This window comes from Tympanuchus pallidicinctus, unplaced genomic scaffold (genome assembly GCF_026119805.1).
Source record: "Tympanuchus pallidicinctus isolate F22 unplaced genomic scaffold, pur_lepc_1.0 scaffold8, whole genome shotgun sequence".
Classification (NCBI taxonomy): domain Eukaryota; kingdom Metazoa; phylum Chordata; class Aves; order Galliformes; family Phasianidae; genus Tympanuchus; species Tympanuchus pallidicinctus.
The window spans coordinates 48,326,652-48,342,724 of NW_026294802.1; the positions used below are offsets into that span (position 1 = coordinate 48,326,652).

At 50.1% G+C, this 16,073-nt stretch overlaps 1 protein-coding gene across 5 annotated transcripts; it reads left to right on the forward strand.

Annotated features, from left to right (window-relative positions):
- Window positions 1–26: 26 nt before the first annotated feature.
- On the forward strand, window positions 27–14,493 carry TMEM268 (transmembrane protein 268). Of its 5 annotated transcripts, none has more exons than XM_052669721.1 (10): window positions 27–109; window positions 515–1,969; window positions 7,945–8,245; window positions 9,304–9,413; window positions 10,110–10,217; window positions 10,696–10,845; window positions 11,777–11,887; window positions 12,676–12,756; window positions 13,282–13,455; window positions 14,189–14,493. In XM_052669721.1, the coding sequence occupies exons 3-10, from the start codon at window positions 8,140–8,142 to the stop codon at window positions 14,459–14,461; spliced, it is 1,113 nt and encodes a 370-aa protein (XP_052525681.1). In that variant the 5' UTR covers window positions 27–109; window positions 515–1,969; window positions 7,945–8,139; the 3' UTR covers window positions 14,462–14,493. The 5 variants fall into 5 exon arrangements, with proteins under 5 accessions (XP_052525681.1, XP_052525679.1, XP_052525680.1 ...); XM_052669719.1 differs by having other exon boundaries at window positions 69–665; window positions 1,265–1,969; XM_052669720.1 differs by having other exon boundaries at window positions 69–665; window positions 1,681–1,969.
- Window positions 14,494–16,073: the final 1,580 nt, after the last annotated feature.

The following is a 16,073-nucleotide window of genomic DNA, read 5'->3' on the forward strand; positions in this document are numbered from 1 at the left end:
GAGTACCAGCAGGACTCACTGTTGCATGAAGAGTCTGGGCTCTGGAGAATGAATATCAAGTATTAATAAGAAAGCAAGAAATAAAACAAATGTCTGAAGGTCACAGCAGGTAAGTTTAAAATCCATTACAGATCTCCTCCTCTTGGCTCCAGTCTGATGCTTTACCTGCCAGGTTGTTCCAAAAGCCTTCAGGAACAAATGTTCTTTGAACTATTAGGAGAAATAAAACGTTGCCAGTTCAACAATATAGTTTGATAGCCAGGCACTGTGCAGTAATTATCCTTCCCTGGTGGCTGCTTGTTTATACCAAGGTCATGTAGCATCCTGCTATTCCCAGAACAGTGTGAAATAAGTGTTAGGGCTGTCCATGCCTCACTTCCTAGCTCTTTAATCAAGAATACACACAAATACATTATGAGCTTTTGTGTTTCAGCAGTTTATTCTGTCCCAGCAGAATATTAAAATATAGCTTTGCTTTCTTATTTTTGAGTTCAATTTAATACTTTTTGCACAGAAGAGGCCTCAGCCAGCACAAAGTGGATCAGAGCTGCAATTAATGCAGTTGCCAGTCTAAGGAGGAAGCCTTGCTGCTGTTTCTCAGTCAAAACATCCTGGATTTTTGCAGACCTTCAGTGCAGCACTGAAAAGCCTCTCAGACCCACAGGGTAAGATTGCAGTTGGGAGGGAGGAAAACAGGATGGATGGAAGTCTTAACAGAGGAACAAGTATCTGCCTGCAGTCGTGCTGTGCTACAAAAGAGAACGCTGTGTTGTCTCCTGTTGGTTTTTTATGTTAGCATATTTTATGTTAGCATACTCCAACTCTTAAAGGATCTCTTCAGGAATTGAGGCTATTAAATGGGTTGTAAAAGTGAATCAGAAGCTCCTGTGAAGTAGAATCTGTCAGGCTGGGAACACGCCAGGTCTGTGCAAGGAGAACAGAATCAAAGCACTTTTAATCAGATTCATCTGACGGCCAGAGAAGGGCTGTGGCCTCATAAAAGGTTGCAGCCATGCTAATTCTAGTCTGTCCTTTGGAATTGAAGCAGTTCCTCCTGTTGAGAACAGGTGGTCAGGCTGCAGCACATTGGTGCTTTGTGAAAGTCCTGGTAGCTCCAGGCTGTAATTAGCAATTTCATCCCGTTTGTTTATCAGTAAAAGGAGACTTGCTTTGTCTGCAACAAGCACAGCGCGTGCCTCCACTTCCTCACAGTTCATAAGCTTCCCTCTGTTAAATGAGCACTTTCTGTTCTTACCCTCCGCAGTGAGGAAGATCCAGAAGGAAAGGATGTGTAAAATTCTCCCCAGATTATTCCCTCGCTGGCAAAACAGCACGTGAAGACCTTCCCTTTGAAACATGCAGAAGTTTCATTGCTTGCAAGAACATCAATTTTCTGTAATGCTTCCCTGAAATTTACCTGTTGAGAATTACCTGGCTGTGTAAATTCACACAAAAGCATTTCCATTTGCTTCTCACTGGGAAATCTGGCTTTGTTTGCGATCTAGGTAAGTTGCTTTAGTTCTTAGTTAGAAGTTCTTTAATCTTACAGTGAGGTGTAGTGGGAAAGGAGACCTTATGTGCCCAAGCCAGACTGCTGACAATGCTCTGTGGGGAACAATTTCATACTGGCAGAGGTCTGGAGTTGCTCGGTTTCTTACCTCTGTGGTCTGATGTTTCCAGCTTCCTCCTGTTCTGCAACAAATTTGGTCAAGAAGGGCAAGGCCTATCCTAGCTGCTAGTGCAGATCTGCCTCCAGAGTCCCACTGCTGCTCTGACTGCATTGTCCCTGGCAGATGTGACCCTAAATGCAGATCACCCTATGTGTAAGGAGTTGGACCTTGCCCTTGTGCCTCAAAAAGGGCCCAGAAGCTGCTTTAAGCATATATAAAACTGTCTGATTCTTTTACTTTGAGTTCTCATCCCTGGAAACATGGACAAATTGCCTGCTCAGTCCTGGTGCTGTATGGAGGTAAAGAGCATTCAGTGCATGTGCTGTTCTGGTCATGCAGGATCAAGTGGGTAACTCTGGCTGTTTTCTCATGGTTCAGATTGGATGAAATGGGCACGTCAGCAGATTAACACAGCATGATTTGCTAATGGCCACATTCAGGTTCATAAGCAACGGTCAGAACTTGGATTTTTTTGTAGGATTCCTTTTCAGACATTGTATAATCAATGAATGTACAGATGTTAACAATTATGAAGCGTACCAGAGAGTTTGGCTAAGCAGTTATTATACCAAAAAAGAACAGACAGAATCCTTACCTATGTCCTGGGCTCGCTGTAAAACTCCAAAGGAGGGATCTCCAGCAGAGATCCTTCCCCACTGGCAGTCAGCTCTTAAATGGGTCTAGGAGAGGTGCAGCCAGGCTCCACCCCTTCCAGCAGCACAGGTGAGTTGCCTTCACCTGCTCTCCAGGGCTGACTTGGTGCTCGCCTCAGGTGATCAATCAGAGGCTCAGGCCGTGATTCAGCAGTTCCCATACAGACATCATGCAGGCCTACATTAATAGTTGATGTTTTTCATTTCTAAAACATCGCTGAGAAGATCTGTCATCTGTACTATGGGGAAAGCACCAGATGGACAAATGGTTTATTAGCACTGAAATACCAGCGTCGTCTGGACAGCTTAACATTGCAGTACGAGGTGCAATTAGGACACACATTTGTGCTGCTTGAAGCCTGAGTTCAATTTTCAAGGCTTGCTTGTGCTGATGGAGCTTGCTCCCTGCTCAGCTTGCAGTGCTCAGCCTGAAGGTCAGCATCTCCTTCTCTCTGCTGCCTGTTGCAGGAGTTCTGGCGCAGGTTGCCCAAGGAGGCTGTGGATGCCCCATCCCTGCAGGCATTCAAGGCCAGGCTGGATGTGGCTCTGGGCAGCCTGGGCTACTGGTTGGTGACCTGCACACAGCAGGGGGTTGGAACCAGATGATCCTCTTCAAGCCAGGCCATTCTATGGTACTCCAGATAGAGAACCTCCTGTGTGGGACAGGCAAACTGGGAGGAATTGGGCAGTAGCAGCTGTGGGCAGGTGGGCTGTGGTCTTCAGTTGTTGCCCAACACCAGAGGTTCTTGCACTGGTGCAGATTAATATGGAAAAACCTGAATCATCTGATTCCAGCTGAGGTTTTGGCTTGCAGGTCTCAATAGAAAAGTCTATTGAGAACCCTCAAGATCAACATCTTACTGTAAAAAAGCAGTTCCAAATATTCCAAGAAAAAAAGGTGAGTCTCATCTTTCTTTGAGGCTGAAAGGAGACAACACTAATTTCATGCAGAAAAGATTGTATCTCAGACCGGCATAGGAATAGAAAATAAATACGTATTAAATTACATTTGGCTGTTGCAAAGTAATCTAATAAAGCATCTGCTGAATCAATAGCCAAATCGTTATCCAAGGCACACAGCAAGCATTCTTTTTATTGTTTTTTTTTTTTTTCCTTAAATTCGAAGCATAAGAAAAAGGATTTTGCATTACCATAATAAAAAGAAGCAGAGTGCTTGAAGTCTCCACTGGAATAAGGCAGAAAGAAAAGAGCCACACTTTATGCAAGTGTCATTTTCTTCATTTGAAACATGTATTTTAGGAATATTGTGAAATGGAGACTTTGCATTTAATGACTGTCAGATCTGTCAGCTTTGCTGAGCTGCCTGACAAAACGCAGCCTGCAGAAGAAGGCTGTGCGCAGGGAGAGGGGGAAGGCAAGACGAGGCTCTCAGCAATTCTGTTCACCTAATTAAGGCTCATTGGGGTAAAAAAAACCAAACAACAACAAACTGACGGAGCAGCTACCTGCTGAAAATGCAGTTTCATTAAACAGAAGGAGATCTGCTGTGTTGGCTGCTGCTCACGGATGCAACTTGCATGACAGGGACTGCAGCTGCTGTTTGCAAGCAGAGCACTCCTGGAATTGGGTTCTCTGTAATGTATTCATTAATGCAGCACGATGGAATAGGGAGTACAGTTATATTTCCAGGACACCAAGCTGGGAAGAGAAATAAGCAGCACAAAGGGTTGAATTACAATTTAAAATGATCTTGAGAAATGGGCTAAATGATCTAAAACGGACAGCATGGAACTCCCAGAAATAGAGAAGTGCAAAACTGAACTAAAAGTGAAACGAAGAGCACGGAGCAGCTGATAACCTCTGTACAGGTTGTGAAAATTTGGGTAAACCCCCCCCAGACACAGAACTGGCCGAAGCTTTATTTTTGAAACGGAGTTGTCACAGCACAGCAATGCAAATGTCTTGTGGCAGATGGAGGTGAGGAAGAGATTCGTTGTGGTCGTCTTTGGCAGATCTCTACTTGCAGGGCTTTGCTCCTTGCTTTGCAGGTGGGGCAGCTCCACAGGCTGTCAGCTGTGCTCCGTGCAGCAGCAGCACTGCTGGGATGCTGCCAGCGCCCCCCGTCTGCTTTACAGGCAGAGTTCCTGATTTCTTCTTCCTGTTCCTAGCTTTCCAAACGCCTTCCTAGTTTACTGATTGACTTTGTGTTTGCTTTGTAACTGCAGTAATTGGTGCCGCTCTCATAGAGTCATGGAATGGCCTGTGTTGCAAAGGAGCACAGTGCTCATCCAGTTCCAACCCCCTGCTGTGTGCAGGTCACCAACCAGCAGCCCAGGCTGCCCAGAGCCACATCCAGCCTGGCCTTGAATGCCCGCAGGGATGGGGCATCCACAGCCTCCTTGGGCAACCTGTGCCAGTGCCTCACCACCCTCTGGGGGAAAAACTTCCTCCTAATATCCAACCTAAACCTCCTCTGTCTCACTTTAAAACCATTCCCCTTTTCCTATCACCATCCACCCTTATAAGCAGTTGTAGCCCATCCTGTTTATATGCTCCTTTCAAATATTGGAAGGCCACAATGAGGTCTCCCTGCTGCCTCCTCTTCTCCAAACTAAACAAGCCTCAACCTTTCCTTATATTCAGAGGGCTGAATTTCTATCTCCTGGCTGCTTAGCTCTAAAGTTTTGGTGGGACCATTAATAGGAGGAACAGGAATGTTACGGGACATCTGTGCAATGCCTAGATTGTTGTCAAGGCCGAGTATGAAATATACAGGCTGTTGATTGAAATAGATTACTCACTGAATGCTTTATTGGCTGTTCTGCAATGAGATGAGAGCATTCAGGGAGCTGGATGGCTGCAGAGCTCAGCAGAACAGCTGCACTTGGGTTGTTTTTTGCCCCCTCCCACCTTGGCAGGGTTGGCTGTGTTGGTACAACAGGGTGAAGCCAAGCTCAGCGCACACAGAGAGGCACTCCTTGCTCAGCCAGGGGTGCGTGTGAGCAGGTAATGAGGGCAGCTGCTCCCAAGCCTGTTGCCCTCGCTGAGCTGTGCCTCAGGCGCTTTGCAGGGAGATGATGGTGCTCTTTCCCAGCACTTGGATCACCCAATTCTACCGTGCGTGGGCAAGAAGGAGGAAGCAAAGCCAGATCTGGTGAGGAGTGCTTGAGAAGAATGCAGCCTTGGTATGGGTGGGGATGGGAGCTGAGCCTCGAGCTACCAACGCCGGTGAGAAGATGGGTCTGATATTTTCACCACCTGGGTGATGCTATGTGTGAGCCACCAGCTCCCAGGGAAATGATATCTCGTGTGGATCAGCAGTTGGAAGGCAGTGCTGCTCGCCGTGCAGCCACGTGATTTAATGAACACTTTGCTCAGCAATGTCTGGAGCCAAGAGGATTGTAGAAGTTCAGCCCTCCCGAAGCGGAGCGGGCTTTTCTCCAGGAAGCGTGCACACATGGCGCAGTGAAGCATGGCAGGATTTGTTACTCTTGTTTAACTGTTCACTAGCAGTTGCTCTGATATTTGACTGACTGAATTCCCAGCTTTCGGGTTCCCTCCAGCTTTTCTGTGAGCCCCAGGAAGGTGCACCCCAGCCTTCTCTCTTATGCTTTCTCCCAAACCTGTCTCTTTTGGCCTAGAAACCACAGTGCTTTGGGAAGGTCCATCTGGCTGTGAATCCCATCCTGCTTCCATTCTCTGGAGCACAGTAGCCAGCAGGAAACCTTCTCTTCCCTCAGTATCAGAGCAGCCTCCTGTTGAGAGCTGGGCTGCAGTTCCCACCCCGTTATCTCTGTGCCTTGCTGTGACCATTTGCTCAACATCATCCTGGAGATCTTTGCTCACCCCTTTGGATTCCTCCAGCCCCGCTGCTGATGCACGGCACTGACTCAAGTATTCACCATGGCTCGTTTGATGCAGCTTCGGGATGTGTACTCACTGAACCCTGGCTGATGGAGAAGGAAGAGCAGAGCTTAGGGTTAGGGTTAGGGTGCAGGATGTGTACTCACTGAACCCTGGCTGATGGAGAAGGAAGAGCAGAGCCTTCAACTGTGCCACTGCTCCATCCGAAGCCCTCCTTGAGTCCAGCTGTGGACCCCTACCCTCCAAAAAGCAACCTGAGCTCCTGCAGCGGAGTCTGTCCCCGATGGGGAAACAGCCTAGAGAAACTCTAGAGGGTTAAAAAAAAAACCACAGCTCTGAAACGAACCCTGGGGAAAAGTCACATGCACAGGGGAGGTTTTGCAAGTCAGTGCTTGTGGCGCGGGGTGATGGGAGCGCAGAGCTGCGGGTGCTCGCCTGCGCTGTGCATCCCAGCAGTGGGACCTCCCCAACCTGCAGGGCACAGTGATGGGCGGAGCGGGGCAGTGAGGAGGAGGAGGGAGCAGAGTCTGCACCCCAGGAGCACGGCTGGATGAGGTATGGCTCTGGTGGGCTCTCCGCAGCGAGGACGCAGCAATGGGGCTAGGTTGGCTGGGGCTTGGAGAGGTCTGTAGGGGCAAGAAGGCAAAGGGAACGGGTTTGTGTTAAAATAAGAGGTGCACAAAGATGCAGAGCCCTGGGGAGCGCAGGCGGGGAAGGCTTTGAGGGGCCAAGCTCCATGCACGGGAGCTATAAGAGGCAACGGAGCCAAGTGAGGTCTGTGCTGCACAAATGGCTTAAAGCAATGCTGCTGTTGTCTCTGGGCTCGGCTGTGCTGGGAAAGGCTGTAGCTGTAGAGCTGCCCTGGATGCTCCCACAGAACTCAGCATGGGTGCCTGGGACAGAGGGCACTGCTTCAGCTCTAACTTAATGTGATGGCTTGTAATTAGGCTTCCCTTCTGTCTCCAGCACTGAGTGGGTGCTGAGGCCATCCCTGTGCACAACACACATCTCTTATGCAAAGTGCACCATGTTTGGCTTCTTTAAGTGTTGAGTTTCCAGCCTTTGCAGTTATTTTGTTCCTTCTTTGCAACCATACAAACCTTTAGTTTTGCTTCCCTTGCCTCAATTTCCTTCTGACGGTCCAGGCTATCCTGGCTTTGTGCAAAGGGGTGATTGCAGCTACAACCACGAGTAACAAAAAAAGCAGCAGTCCTTTTGGAAGGAGAGCTGCTGAGATGTGATCCTGGGCAGTGTGCTCTATTTGACTGCGTGAAGCAGGAGGTTTGGACTGGGTGATCCCAAGGGGTCCCTTCCAACCTCAACTGTTCTGTGATGAGGGATCCCCAAACCAACCTCCTGGTGCAAAAAGGTGGAGTTAAGCTTAAAATTAAATGATAGCTTTGTCAGCAGAGTTGCAAGAATGGAAGATAAGTAAACTTCAAAGCCTTCCATGCACTTGGTTTGCATAACCACCCGCAGATCCTTGCAGCATTCCCTGGAAAACCCATGGGAACGGCAGCTGCTGTGGGGGTGAAGATGAGCAGAGCTCCCCACGTTGCTTCCTGCTCTGCTGCTGCTCTCCTCTGCTTGGGCGGGTGCACAGTTCTTCCTTATCTGCACCATTTCCTTCCTGTGATAGAGTATTCCTGTAATCCAAATAAGCAAGAGGAAAGCCTGTGCATATTGCACTGTTAGCACCTGCATGGTGGTAATATCAGAGAGCTCAGCGCTCTCACCCTTTATTTGCTGCCTCTGCAAGATTTTTGAATTCTTCTCCTTCCTCTTTTCGGGGCTAGAAAACGCTGCCATGCTCATGGAAAGCAGAATCTCCAGGAAGTCACCAGTGGGAGTCTGAGTGAGGATTTCACAGCCTGGTCCCCTGTGAGGAGAGCGAACTGCCTGCTGCCTGGTGCTGTGAGATAAGGGAGATCCAAGAAACGCTGAATTGCTGACGCTACGGCACAAAGTTCTTAAGGAGCGGTGCCTTCAGCATGGCCCATAAAAGCCAGGATGGTGGGATTGAGAAAAACAGCTCGCTTTCCTCCGTCCTGTATTGTAAGAGTGATTCGAAGGAAGGATCCCCGCAGTGGGTGAAAGGTAAGTGAGCAGGGTTGGACCAGAAAGTCCTTCAAGATTCTCTTCCAACTTCAGCTGTTCTGCGGGTCTGTGAGCTTGCTGGTGACTGAGGAATGCAGCGCTGAGCAGAGCGCCAAGCAAAACCTTAAATTGTTCTTTGCAAGTGAAGAAATCTTTGGGAAGCTTGACCTGTGCTTTCTGAGTGCCTCTCCTGCCCATTAACTGAGTGCTGCCTCCGCAGCAGTGCTTCTGAAGCAGGGGCTGAACGCAGTGCCATGGATGGCCTTGTTTGCACTGAGTGTTCAGCAGTTCTGTTCATGGCACCTCCTGTGCTCTGCTTTCACAGCACTGAAGCGGCTCTTGTTGCTCCAGCAGAGGTCACAACCTGAGCTCCTCTGCATATTTTGGGTATCTGAACTCGGTACCCTGGCATAGTCTTACGCCAAGCACCTCAACCAAAGCCATGGAGAACAGGAGAGCCCATCCCAAGGGCTAAGGCCATTTGCTTTCATTCTTTCTTCATACTCATCACCTCCACTGCTAAATCCGGGGATTAACTTCAGCAAAAAAAGTAGGACATTATTATCCTGGGGATTCTGGATGCATCTTCCCTTCTTGACTTCAGGCAGTCACACCCTACTGTAGTGCAATTGCCTCAGTTAACTTGGCACCTTCTGTACCTGAGCAGTGAAGAGATGATGAGGATAGAGGATGAAAGCAGGACAGAAGGGAAAGGGGAGTGCACACTGCCCTTGGGCCAGCACAGCAGCCTGGGGGAGCACTGTGCTGTGCCATAGAAGCAGCCCCAAGGCATGGGCTATCCCCAGAGCTGCAGAGAGGAAGGAAAGCTGGATGAAACGTGTCAGTGAAATAGGAGCTCATGTGAAAACACCACTTTCTTGGCCCTCATTTCTTCCTGTTGGCATAGCTCAGCTTGTGTAAGCTCTAGGGGAATGCCATCCATTCGAAGTACGCCGTGGCAGTCTGTGTTGTCAGCCTTCCCTTCACCACAGGCTTCTGAGCTGCTGGCATTAAACCCATGCCAAAGCCATGCTGCTGACCTCTCTGGGTTTTTGCAGAACCCCGCAATGGCCAGGTGCTCATGGTTCTCAGCATGGACAACACCTGCTCATCTGCCTCCTTCGACATGGAGCTTTGTGCAGAGAAACTCCAGTCCCTGGGGGTTCAGGTAAGCTGCTCACCTGTCATCCCCCCTGGCAGCCCATTGGAGTGAATGCTGGCTGGGTTGACACTGTTTGCACCCAGACCATAGGGAGCTTTTTTAAGATTTTTGTTTTTTTGGGGGGGTGTGAAGTTGGTTTGTTTCAGTTTAACTTCAGTCTATTCCTCATTGACTTCAAGACAACTGTAATCACCTTGGCTTAAAGCTCCGTGAAGAAACCCATTCAGCGCAGGTACAGCTGAAGAGCATGAAAGCACTCCAATGTGCTAGAACATCCCTGGGACAATCTGTCTCGTCTTGTCCTTTGCCATAAAAACAAGCTTTTTCTCTTATGACTTTCCCTGCCCTTTGCAGGGAGACATCGCTCACTGCAAATGAAGCATGCAGCGTTCTGGTCAGTGACAGCCGTAGGGATGAGGCTGGAGTCTGAGCTTGTGCCCTCTGCACACACAGTGCTGGGACCCACCAGACCTGTCGGAGCTGTTCTGATGGAGCTGAGGGCCTGGTGGGGTTGGGGAATGGCTGTGCCCCAAAGGGCAGTGGGGGCTGCACAGCTCCCAGGGCAGTGGGCACGGCTCTGGAGTTCAGGGAGGCCGTAGGGTTGTGCAGTGCTGCGTGGAGCTGGGAGTTGGACACTGTGATCCTTTGGGTCCTTTCCCACTCAAGGCAATCCATGATTCTTGCTCCTGGTTCCCTGAGCAGGCGGCAGCGGGTGAGTGGAGGAGGCTGATCGAGGAGGCAGTCCTGAAGCCCGAAGTGAGGCGTTACCTCTTCTACAACTCCAGGGCATTCCAGATAGCCATTGCTGTGGTAAGGATGCTGGGCGCTCCCTCCTTTTTCCTGTCTTTTGCTTTGTTTTTAATGGAAAGGCTGAGTTTGACAGTCCTTAGCATCCCCCTTGAGCCCAGTGTCCATCTCCCTTCACCACCCTGAGTGCTCTGACACAGGAGCTTCCAAAAGAGAGGGACTATCACAAGCGTTATCCATATTCCTCAGTGAGTGCGTAGCTTATCTAAATGGAAGAACACAACTGAAAACGTTCCTAGATATGAATCATCATTAATAATTCAGTTTGTCTTTGATGATTGGTAACTTTTGATGATAAACTAGTTCTCAGTCCTTCTAGACCCCTCTCTCCTTGATTTATTATTGCAAAGAGCTCATGCCCTCCCTCACTCTCCGAATATCCCAGACGACTCAATTAATTTATGGCAAGGTCTCTTCTTCCCTTGACTTCTCTTGCTTCTGAAGTTTTACAAGAGCCATCCATCTCTCTGGGTTCTCACAGATTTTCTACATGTCTCTCTGGATAAACATTTACACCACGGTCCAGCTGTGCTCCTTTGGGCATTACTGGGAGGCCAGCGTGCTGGTGACTCTGGCTGCTGTGGCTGTCACTGTGGTTGTGATCCTGGTCATCGACCACCGCCAGAGAAAGGTGAGCATGGGGAATGAGTTCCCTCCCACTGAAGTGCTGGGATCTGCAGCTTTGGTACACGTCCAAAGGAGGGCAGCAATGCTGGGGAAGGACCTGGAGCACAAATCTGATGAGGAATGTCTGAGAGAATTGTTCAGTCTGCAGGAGAGGAGGCTCAGGGGAGACCTTATTGCCCTGTACAACTCCCTGAAAAGAGGTTGTGGTGAGGTGGGGATTGGCCTCTTCTCGCATGTAGCAGTGATAGGATGAGAGGTGATGGCCTTCAGTTGTGCCAGGAGAGGTTCAGGTTGGATGTTAGGAATCTTTTCTTCTCCAGAAGAGCAGTGGTGCATTGGCACAGGCTGCCCGGGGAGTGGTGGAGTCACCATGCCTGGAGGTGTCGCACTGAAGAACCGTGGGGATGTGGCAGTGAGGGACACAGTTAGTGGGGATGGGCTGGGATTGCGTTTGGTGCCCTTAGGAATCTTTTCCAATCTTAATGATTCTGTGTGGATGCTCCATCCCTGGGAGGTGTTCAAGACCAGGTTGGATGGAGCCCTTGGCAGCCTGCTCTAGTACCAGATCTGGAGGTTGGTGGCCCTGCCTGTGGCAGGGGATTGGAACTTGATGACCTTGAGGTCCCTTGCAATCCAAGCCATGCTACGATGCTATGATTCTATCTCCTAGAGACATATGGGGATGATGGTTAGCAGGGGGAGGACAGAGTATTTTTAGAGCAGGCTCAGAGATCTGGTTCAGGCAAGGGATGTTGTAGCTGGGTGTCATAATGCCTAGAAAGTATGTGTGAAAGTAAGAAAGGGTGCTCAAAGCACCTGCTGTTGCTGGGAAAAAGCAACCATTGCACAGCTCCCACTCCCACGGTGGTGAGCAGCCTTGAGCTGGGCCAAGTTTTGCCACAGAGCAAGTTATTTTTTCCTGCATTCTTTCCTAGATAAATATGAATACAGACGTGCGGCTGGCAGCTGTCAATGAATTCTTTATCAAACACAGCTTAATTCTGGGGATTACTGATGTCCTGGATGGGCCACACAGCATCCTACAAGTATCCTTTCTGTGCAGAATTTTTCCTAGCCCCTGAGCAGCCTGATCTGGTGAGGGGCAAACAGCCCATAGCGGTGGGGTTGGAACTTGATGATCTTTAAGGTCCAATCCAACCACACTGTGATTCTGTGATAGGGAGAATGTTTATTGATGTAGTGATCCATAAGGCTTTACACAGGGTGAGATTTCTGAGGTTGTTTTCTTCCTATTGGACGGCGTGGAGAAGTGGGTATTTTTCTTCTCCCATCCATAGGCATTGAGATATACCCAAAGGCCACTGGCAAGAGTCCAAACGACTGAAGTGAAATTAGTCCTTGGGGCAGACAATTATTCCTGAAATTGTATTACGTTTACATGGCAATGATGAGTCTTATTATGAGAATCACAGCAGTGTGCCTATGGCAAAAACAAACAAACCACAGAAAAGTGGAGTCCCAGTTGTGTTGTTCCTTGCAGAGAGGAGCTAAGCTAGCAGCATCTGAGTGTCTCTGCTCTCAGGAAGCAGCAGGGTCTGTTGTGACACAAGGGGAAATGGTTTCCAACTAAAGGAGGGGAGATTTAGATTGGATATAAGGAAGTTTTTTACAGGAAGGGCAGTGAGGCACTGCACAGGTTGCACAGAGAGCTGGTGGTGCCCCATCCCTGCAGACAGCCAAGGTCAGGCCGTTGGGGCTCTGAGCACTGCTGGAGCTGTGGGTGTCCCTGAGCACTGCAGGGAGTGGGACCTGATAGCTTTTAAGATCCCTTCTGACTCAAACCATTCTATGATTCTTAACCTGCTCGTCCCAGCTGTGGTTTGTGCACTTCAGCCCCGAGCGCTGCCTTCAGTCCCTGTCAGCCCACATCACAGAGCTGCGGCAGGCACAAGAGGTAAATGACAGCAGGCACAGCCTGTGGTGGCACGGCCACCCTATGGCCTGTCTGTGCTGGAAACTGGGAGCTGGGCAAACTGGGAGGTGGACAAACTGCATCAACTGGTGCCCAGTGCGGCAGGAATTTATTTAGGACCTGTGGTGTGAGCATAGCTGGGTGATCGACTGCGCAACTTTCGGTAAAGCAAAGTCGCCAAGGGTAAATGCTGAAGGCAGGTGCTACTGTCTGAAATAGCTGACACCTTGAGCTGTCCTCTTGAAATAATGAGATAGCCTGAGGAATAAATAAGCACCGCACTGGGTACCTGGATGGGAATTTTGTCCTCTTGGCCTTCGGAAAGTCTCTTCCTTTTTGTGGGTGCATAGATATCTAAACTCTACTGGCCAGTTGCGGCTGCAGGACAGGAGGTGAGGGGGTACAACCCCCAAATCTTGTACTTTTCTTGACTCCTGGGAGGATAGTTTTGGTAGGAAATCATGCTCTTTGTCTCCTTGCATCCCCCAAACTGTCCTTCTCCTGCAGCTGGGCTGGCGGCACAGGCTGGACCAGCTCTGTGTGGTGATGGAGGTGGCTGTTCCTGCAGCAGAGGACACTTCGTGCGAGGAATCACCTCTCCTATCCGGTGGGGAGAGCTTCAAGAAAGAGTCCATGATGTGCAATGAGCTGCTCCACCTCATCCCTGAGGGCCCCCCAGAGGTAATGAGAAATACCCTCCTATGGGCAGAGCACCTCCTGGGCAGGTTGCCTCCAAAGTTCGTCCCAGTAGACATCACCTATGGGGTAGAACAGCTGCAGACCTAGAGGTCCCCTCATGCCTTATCCAGTCCTGACAGTACTAAGCAGTTCATGCTTATGGCCTTGATGCTGTCTGTTATGGGTCAGACGTTTCTTTCTGGTCCCTATTTGGAAGTAGATGTCTGCTAGGACCTGGTGCCCATGTCTGGGCCGAGTATGGCCATGCTGAGCCCTCAGCTCTTCCATGGAACATGCCCTCAAACACTCGTGCCATGCTGAGTGACAAATGTGTCCTCATTTCCACTCAGCAAGAAGCTTCAAAAGAGATTATTCTGATTTATTTCTCAGTTTTCTGCTTGCTGTTACTAAATGAATTTAGTGCAGGTGACATCCCTGTTGGTAGAAGCTCTCCAGCCATCTGATGGCAAAAAAAAACCAACACCCAAGAGGAGGTGATGGCAGAACAGGAGGGTCCCCGAGCAGCCTGGCTCCCAGCCACCCCATCCCAGCCCTGGGCTGGCCTTGCTGCTTGCCCCCAGCCTGGCATGTCACTGTCCTGGGGACAGCGTGACAGCACTGCTGAGCAGAAGGGGATGTGGAACAGTTATGTATCCGTCCTTGGCTTCTGTCCTGATTCTGTTGGACAAGAGCAGTGTTTGAATGAGGCAGACACTGACTCTCGTGCTCGTTCCAGGTGATGGCCCAGCAGCTCCTGGTGATCTTCAGTGCCTGCTACGTGCGGCTGCTGGTCAGTGGCCGGCTGCCCCGTCCTGTGCTCTCTGGGCACATGGAGGGCAGCAGTGTGCCCTGCCCATGCCAGTTCATCCAAGCCTCTGTGCTCAGCACAGGGCGCTGCTGGCTGCCGGGCAGAGGGCTGCGGGAGGCTGAAGGGCAAGCACAGCAGTGTGAAGAGGCAGAGAAGGCTGTCACCACTCATCCTGGACTCTGGAAGAAGGAGTGGAAATAGGACTCTAATAAAGCATGCAAACTTGCCATGCATTCGTTACTGCTGTGCTGTAAGCCCACAAGCCATAGCAGCGGGGTGTCACCGGTTCGCTGTGCACAGGGGTGGTACGAACCAGGCACTCAGACTCTGTGCTTTGGCTGATTTTACCTTCTTGGAAGCAGTCTGAATGCAAAGTCAGTGGGAGCACAGTTTGTTTTCACAGTATACAAATTGGATTCACTGCTGGGATGCAATGGCTTGTGCATTAGCCACGTGAAGTGCTTCTTGGTATGGAGTGCTGCTTGGAAAACCTCCTGCTGGGTCAGCATGAGGGAATCAGGCCAGGCTTAGAGCACAGGACTCTCCAGCAGAGCCTGAGGAGGAGACAAAGCTCAGCAGCTCCCATGCTGTGTTCTGGACACCACTGTTGCCCCCACATCCCAGAGAGGGACATGGCATCACCAGGGAGGGCTATCCACAGTGACAGGGGGGTGCCATGGACCCTTCGTTACTGGTAGCTAAGACAGCTTCCCTAATTGCAGTAAGCACCTAGCAATTAACTGGTGTTAAGCGTTGAGAAAAACTTAGCTTTAATCAAAGGAGGAGTTTGATTCCTCTTGCTAATGCACCCCGGCACCTACCATGCTCTGGCCTTATTGCAAGGCAGATGGTTAATGCCTCACTTTTCCTTCCTGTGCTCGTAATTAAAACATCAGTGATGAGAGACATCCCTTCCCCCCTCCCAAAGATACAGTTGTTATTCTATGGGAAATGTCATATTCTGGAGAGTTTACAGGACCCCCAGGCACACAGCTCCCTGGTACCTGGCAGTGCATTCTGTTACCAGCAGAGTGCCAGGTGATGTGAAGTCACAAAGGTCCTCCTAGAAAGACGTTGCTTGGGGGGTATCAGTGCCACAGTGGGGTATGGCTGCATGGCCCTGCTTTTTGCCCCAGAATAAATCACTCTGTGGGCTGCTCCGTGGGGCTGAGCGGTGGCACTCGATGCTGCTGGCAGCACAGAGTTCCCAATTGCTGGGCCATGTAGCTTTGGGCTGAGGGGAAGGGGACAACAGTTGGCGAATGGCAGCAGTGCATCACAGGGGTTGTACCAACGGCCCTCTCCATGCTGCCCAGAGCCCACCTCCATGAGATGGGAGCCCTGCTTGGGAGGGACTGCCAGGAGATGCTGAGTCTGTGATAGGGTGCAGCCAAAAGGAACAGAAGAAATGGAGTTCATCTAATGGGCTGAAGGAGTGGTGCTTGGGCCGGTATCCTGGCTGTGATTCAAGCCACTCCATGATCAGACTTTCTCTCCAGACAAGCCGAGGCCATAAAATATGCAGCGTATTTGCCATGCAGAAATCCCACTTATGCTCTCTTGAGGTTTCCTTACCATTGATAATTACTCAAACCATTTTCTCTGGGGCTCAGCAAAGCTGTCCTTCCCAGCCTGCCTGCCTCACTCTCCTCTGCATTTTTGCATCCCTGCAGCCCGGTTCCTCCTCCTCCTGTGGGGATGGAATATGGCTCCATGGTGTGTTTGAAGCATGGGGAGCTGGAAGCTGAGCAGACCTAAGAGCCAGGTGAATTCTGAATCCTGTTTCCTTAGGCCGGAGCAATGTGCTTCCTAT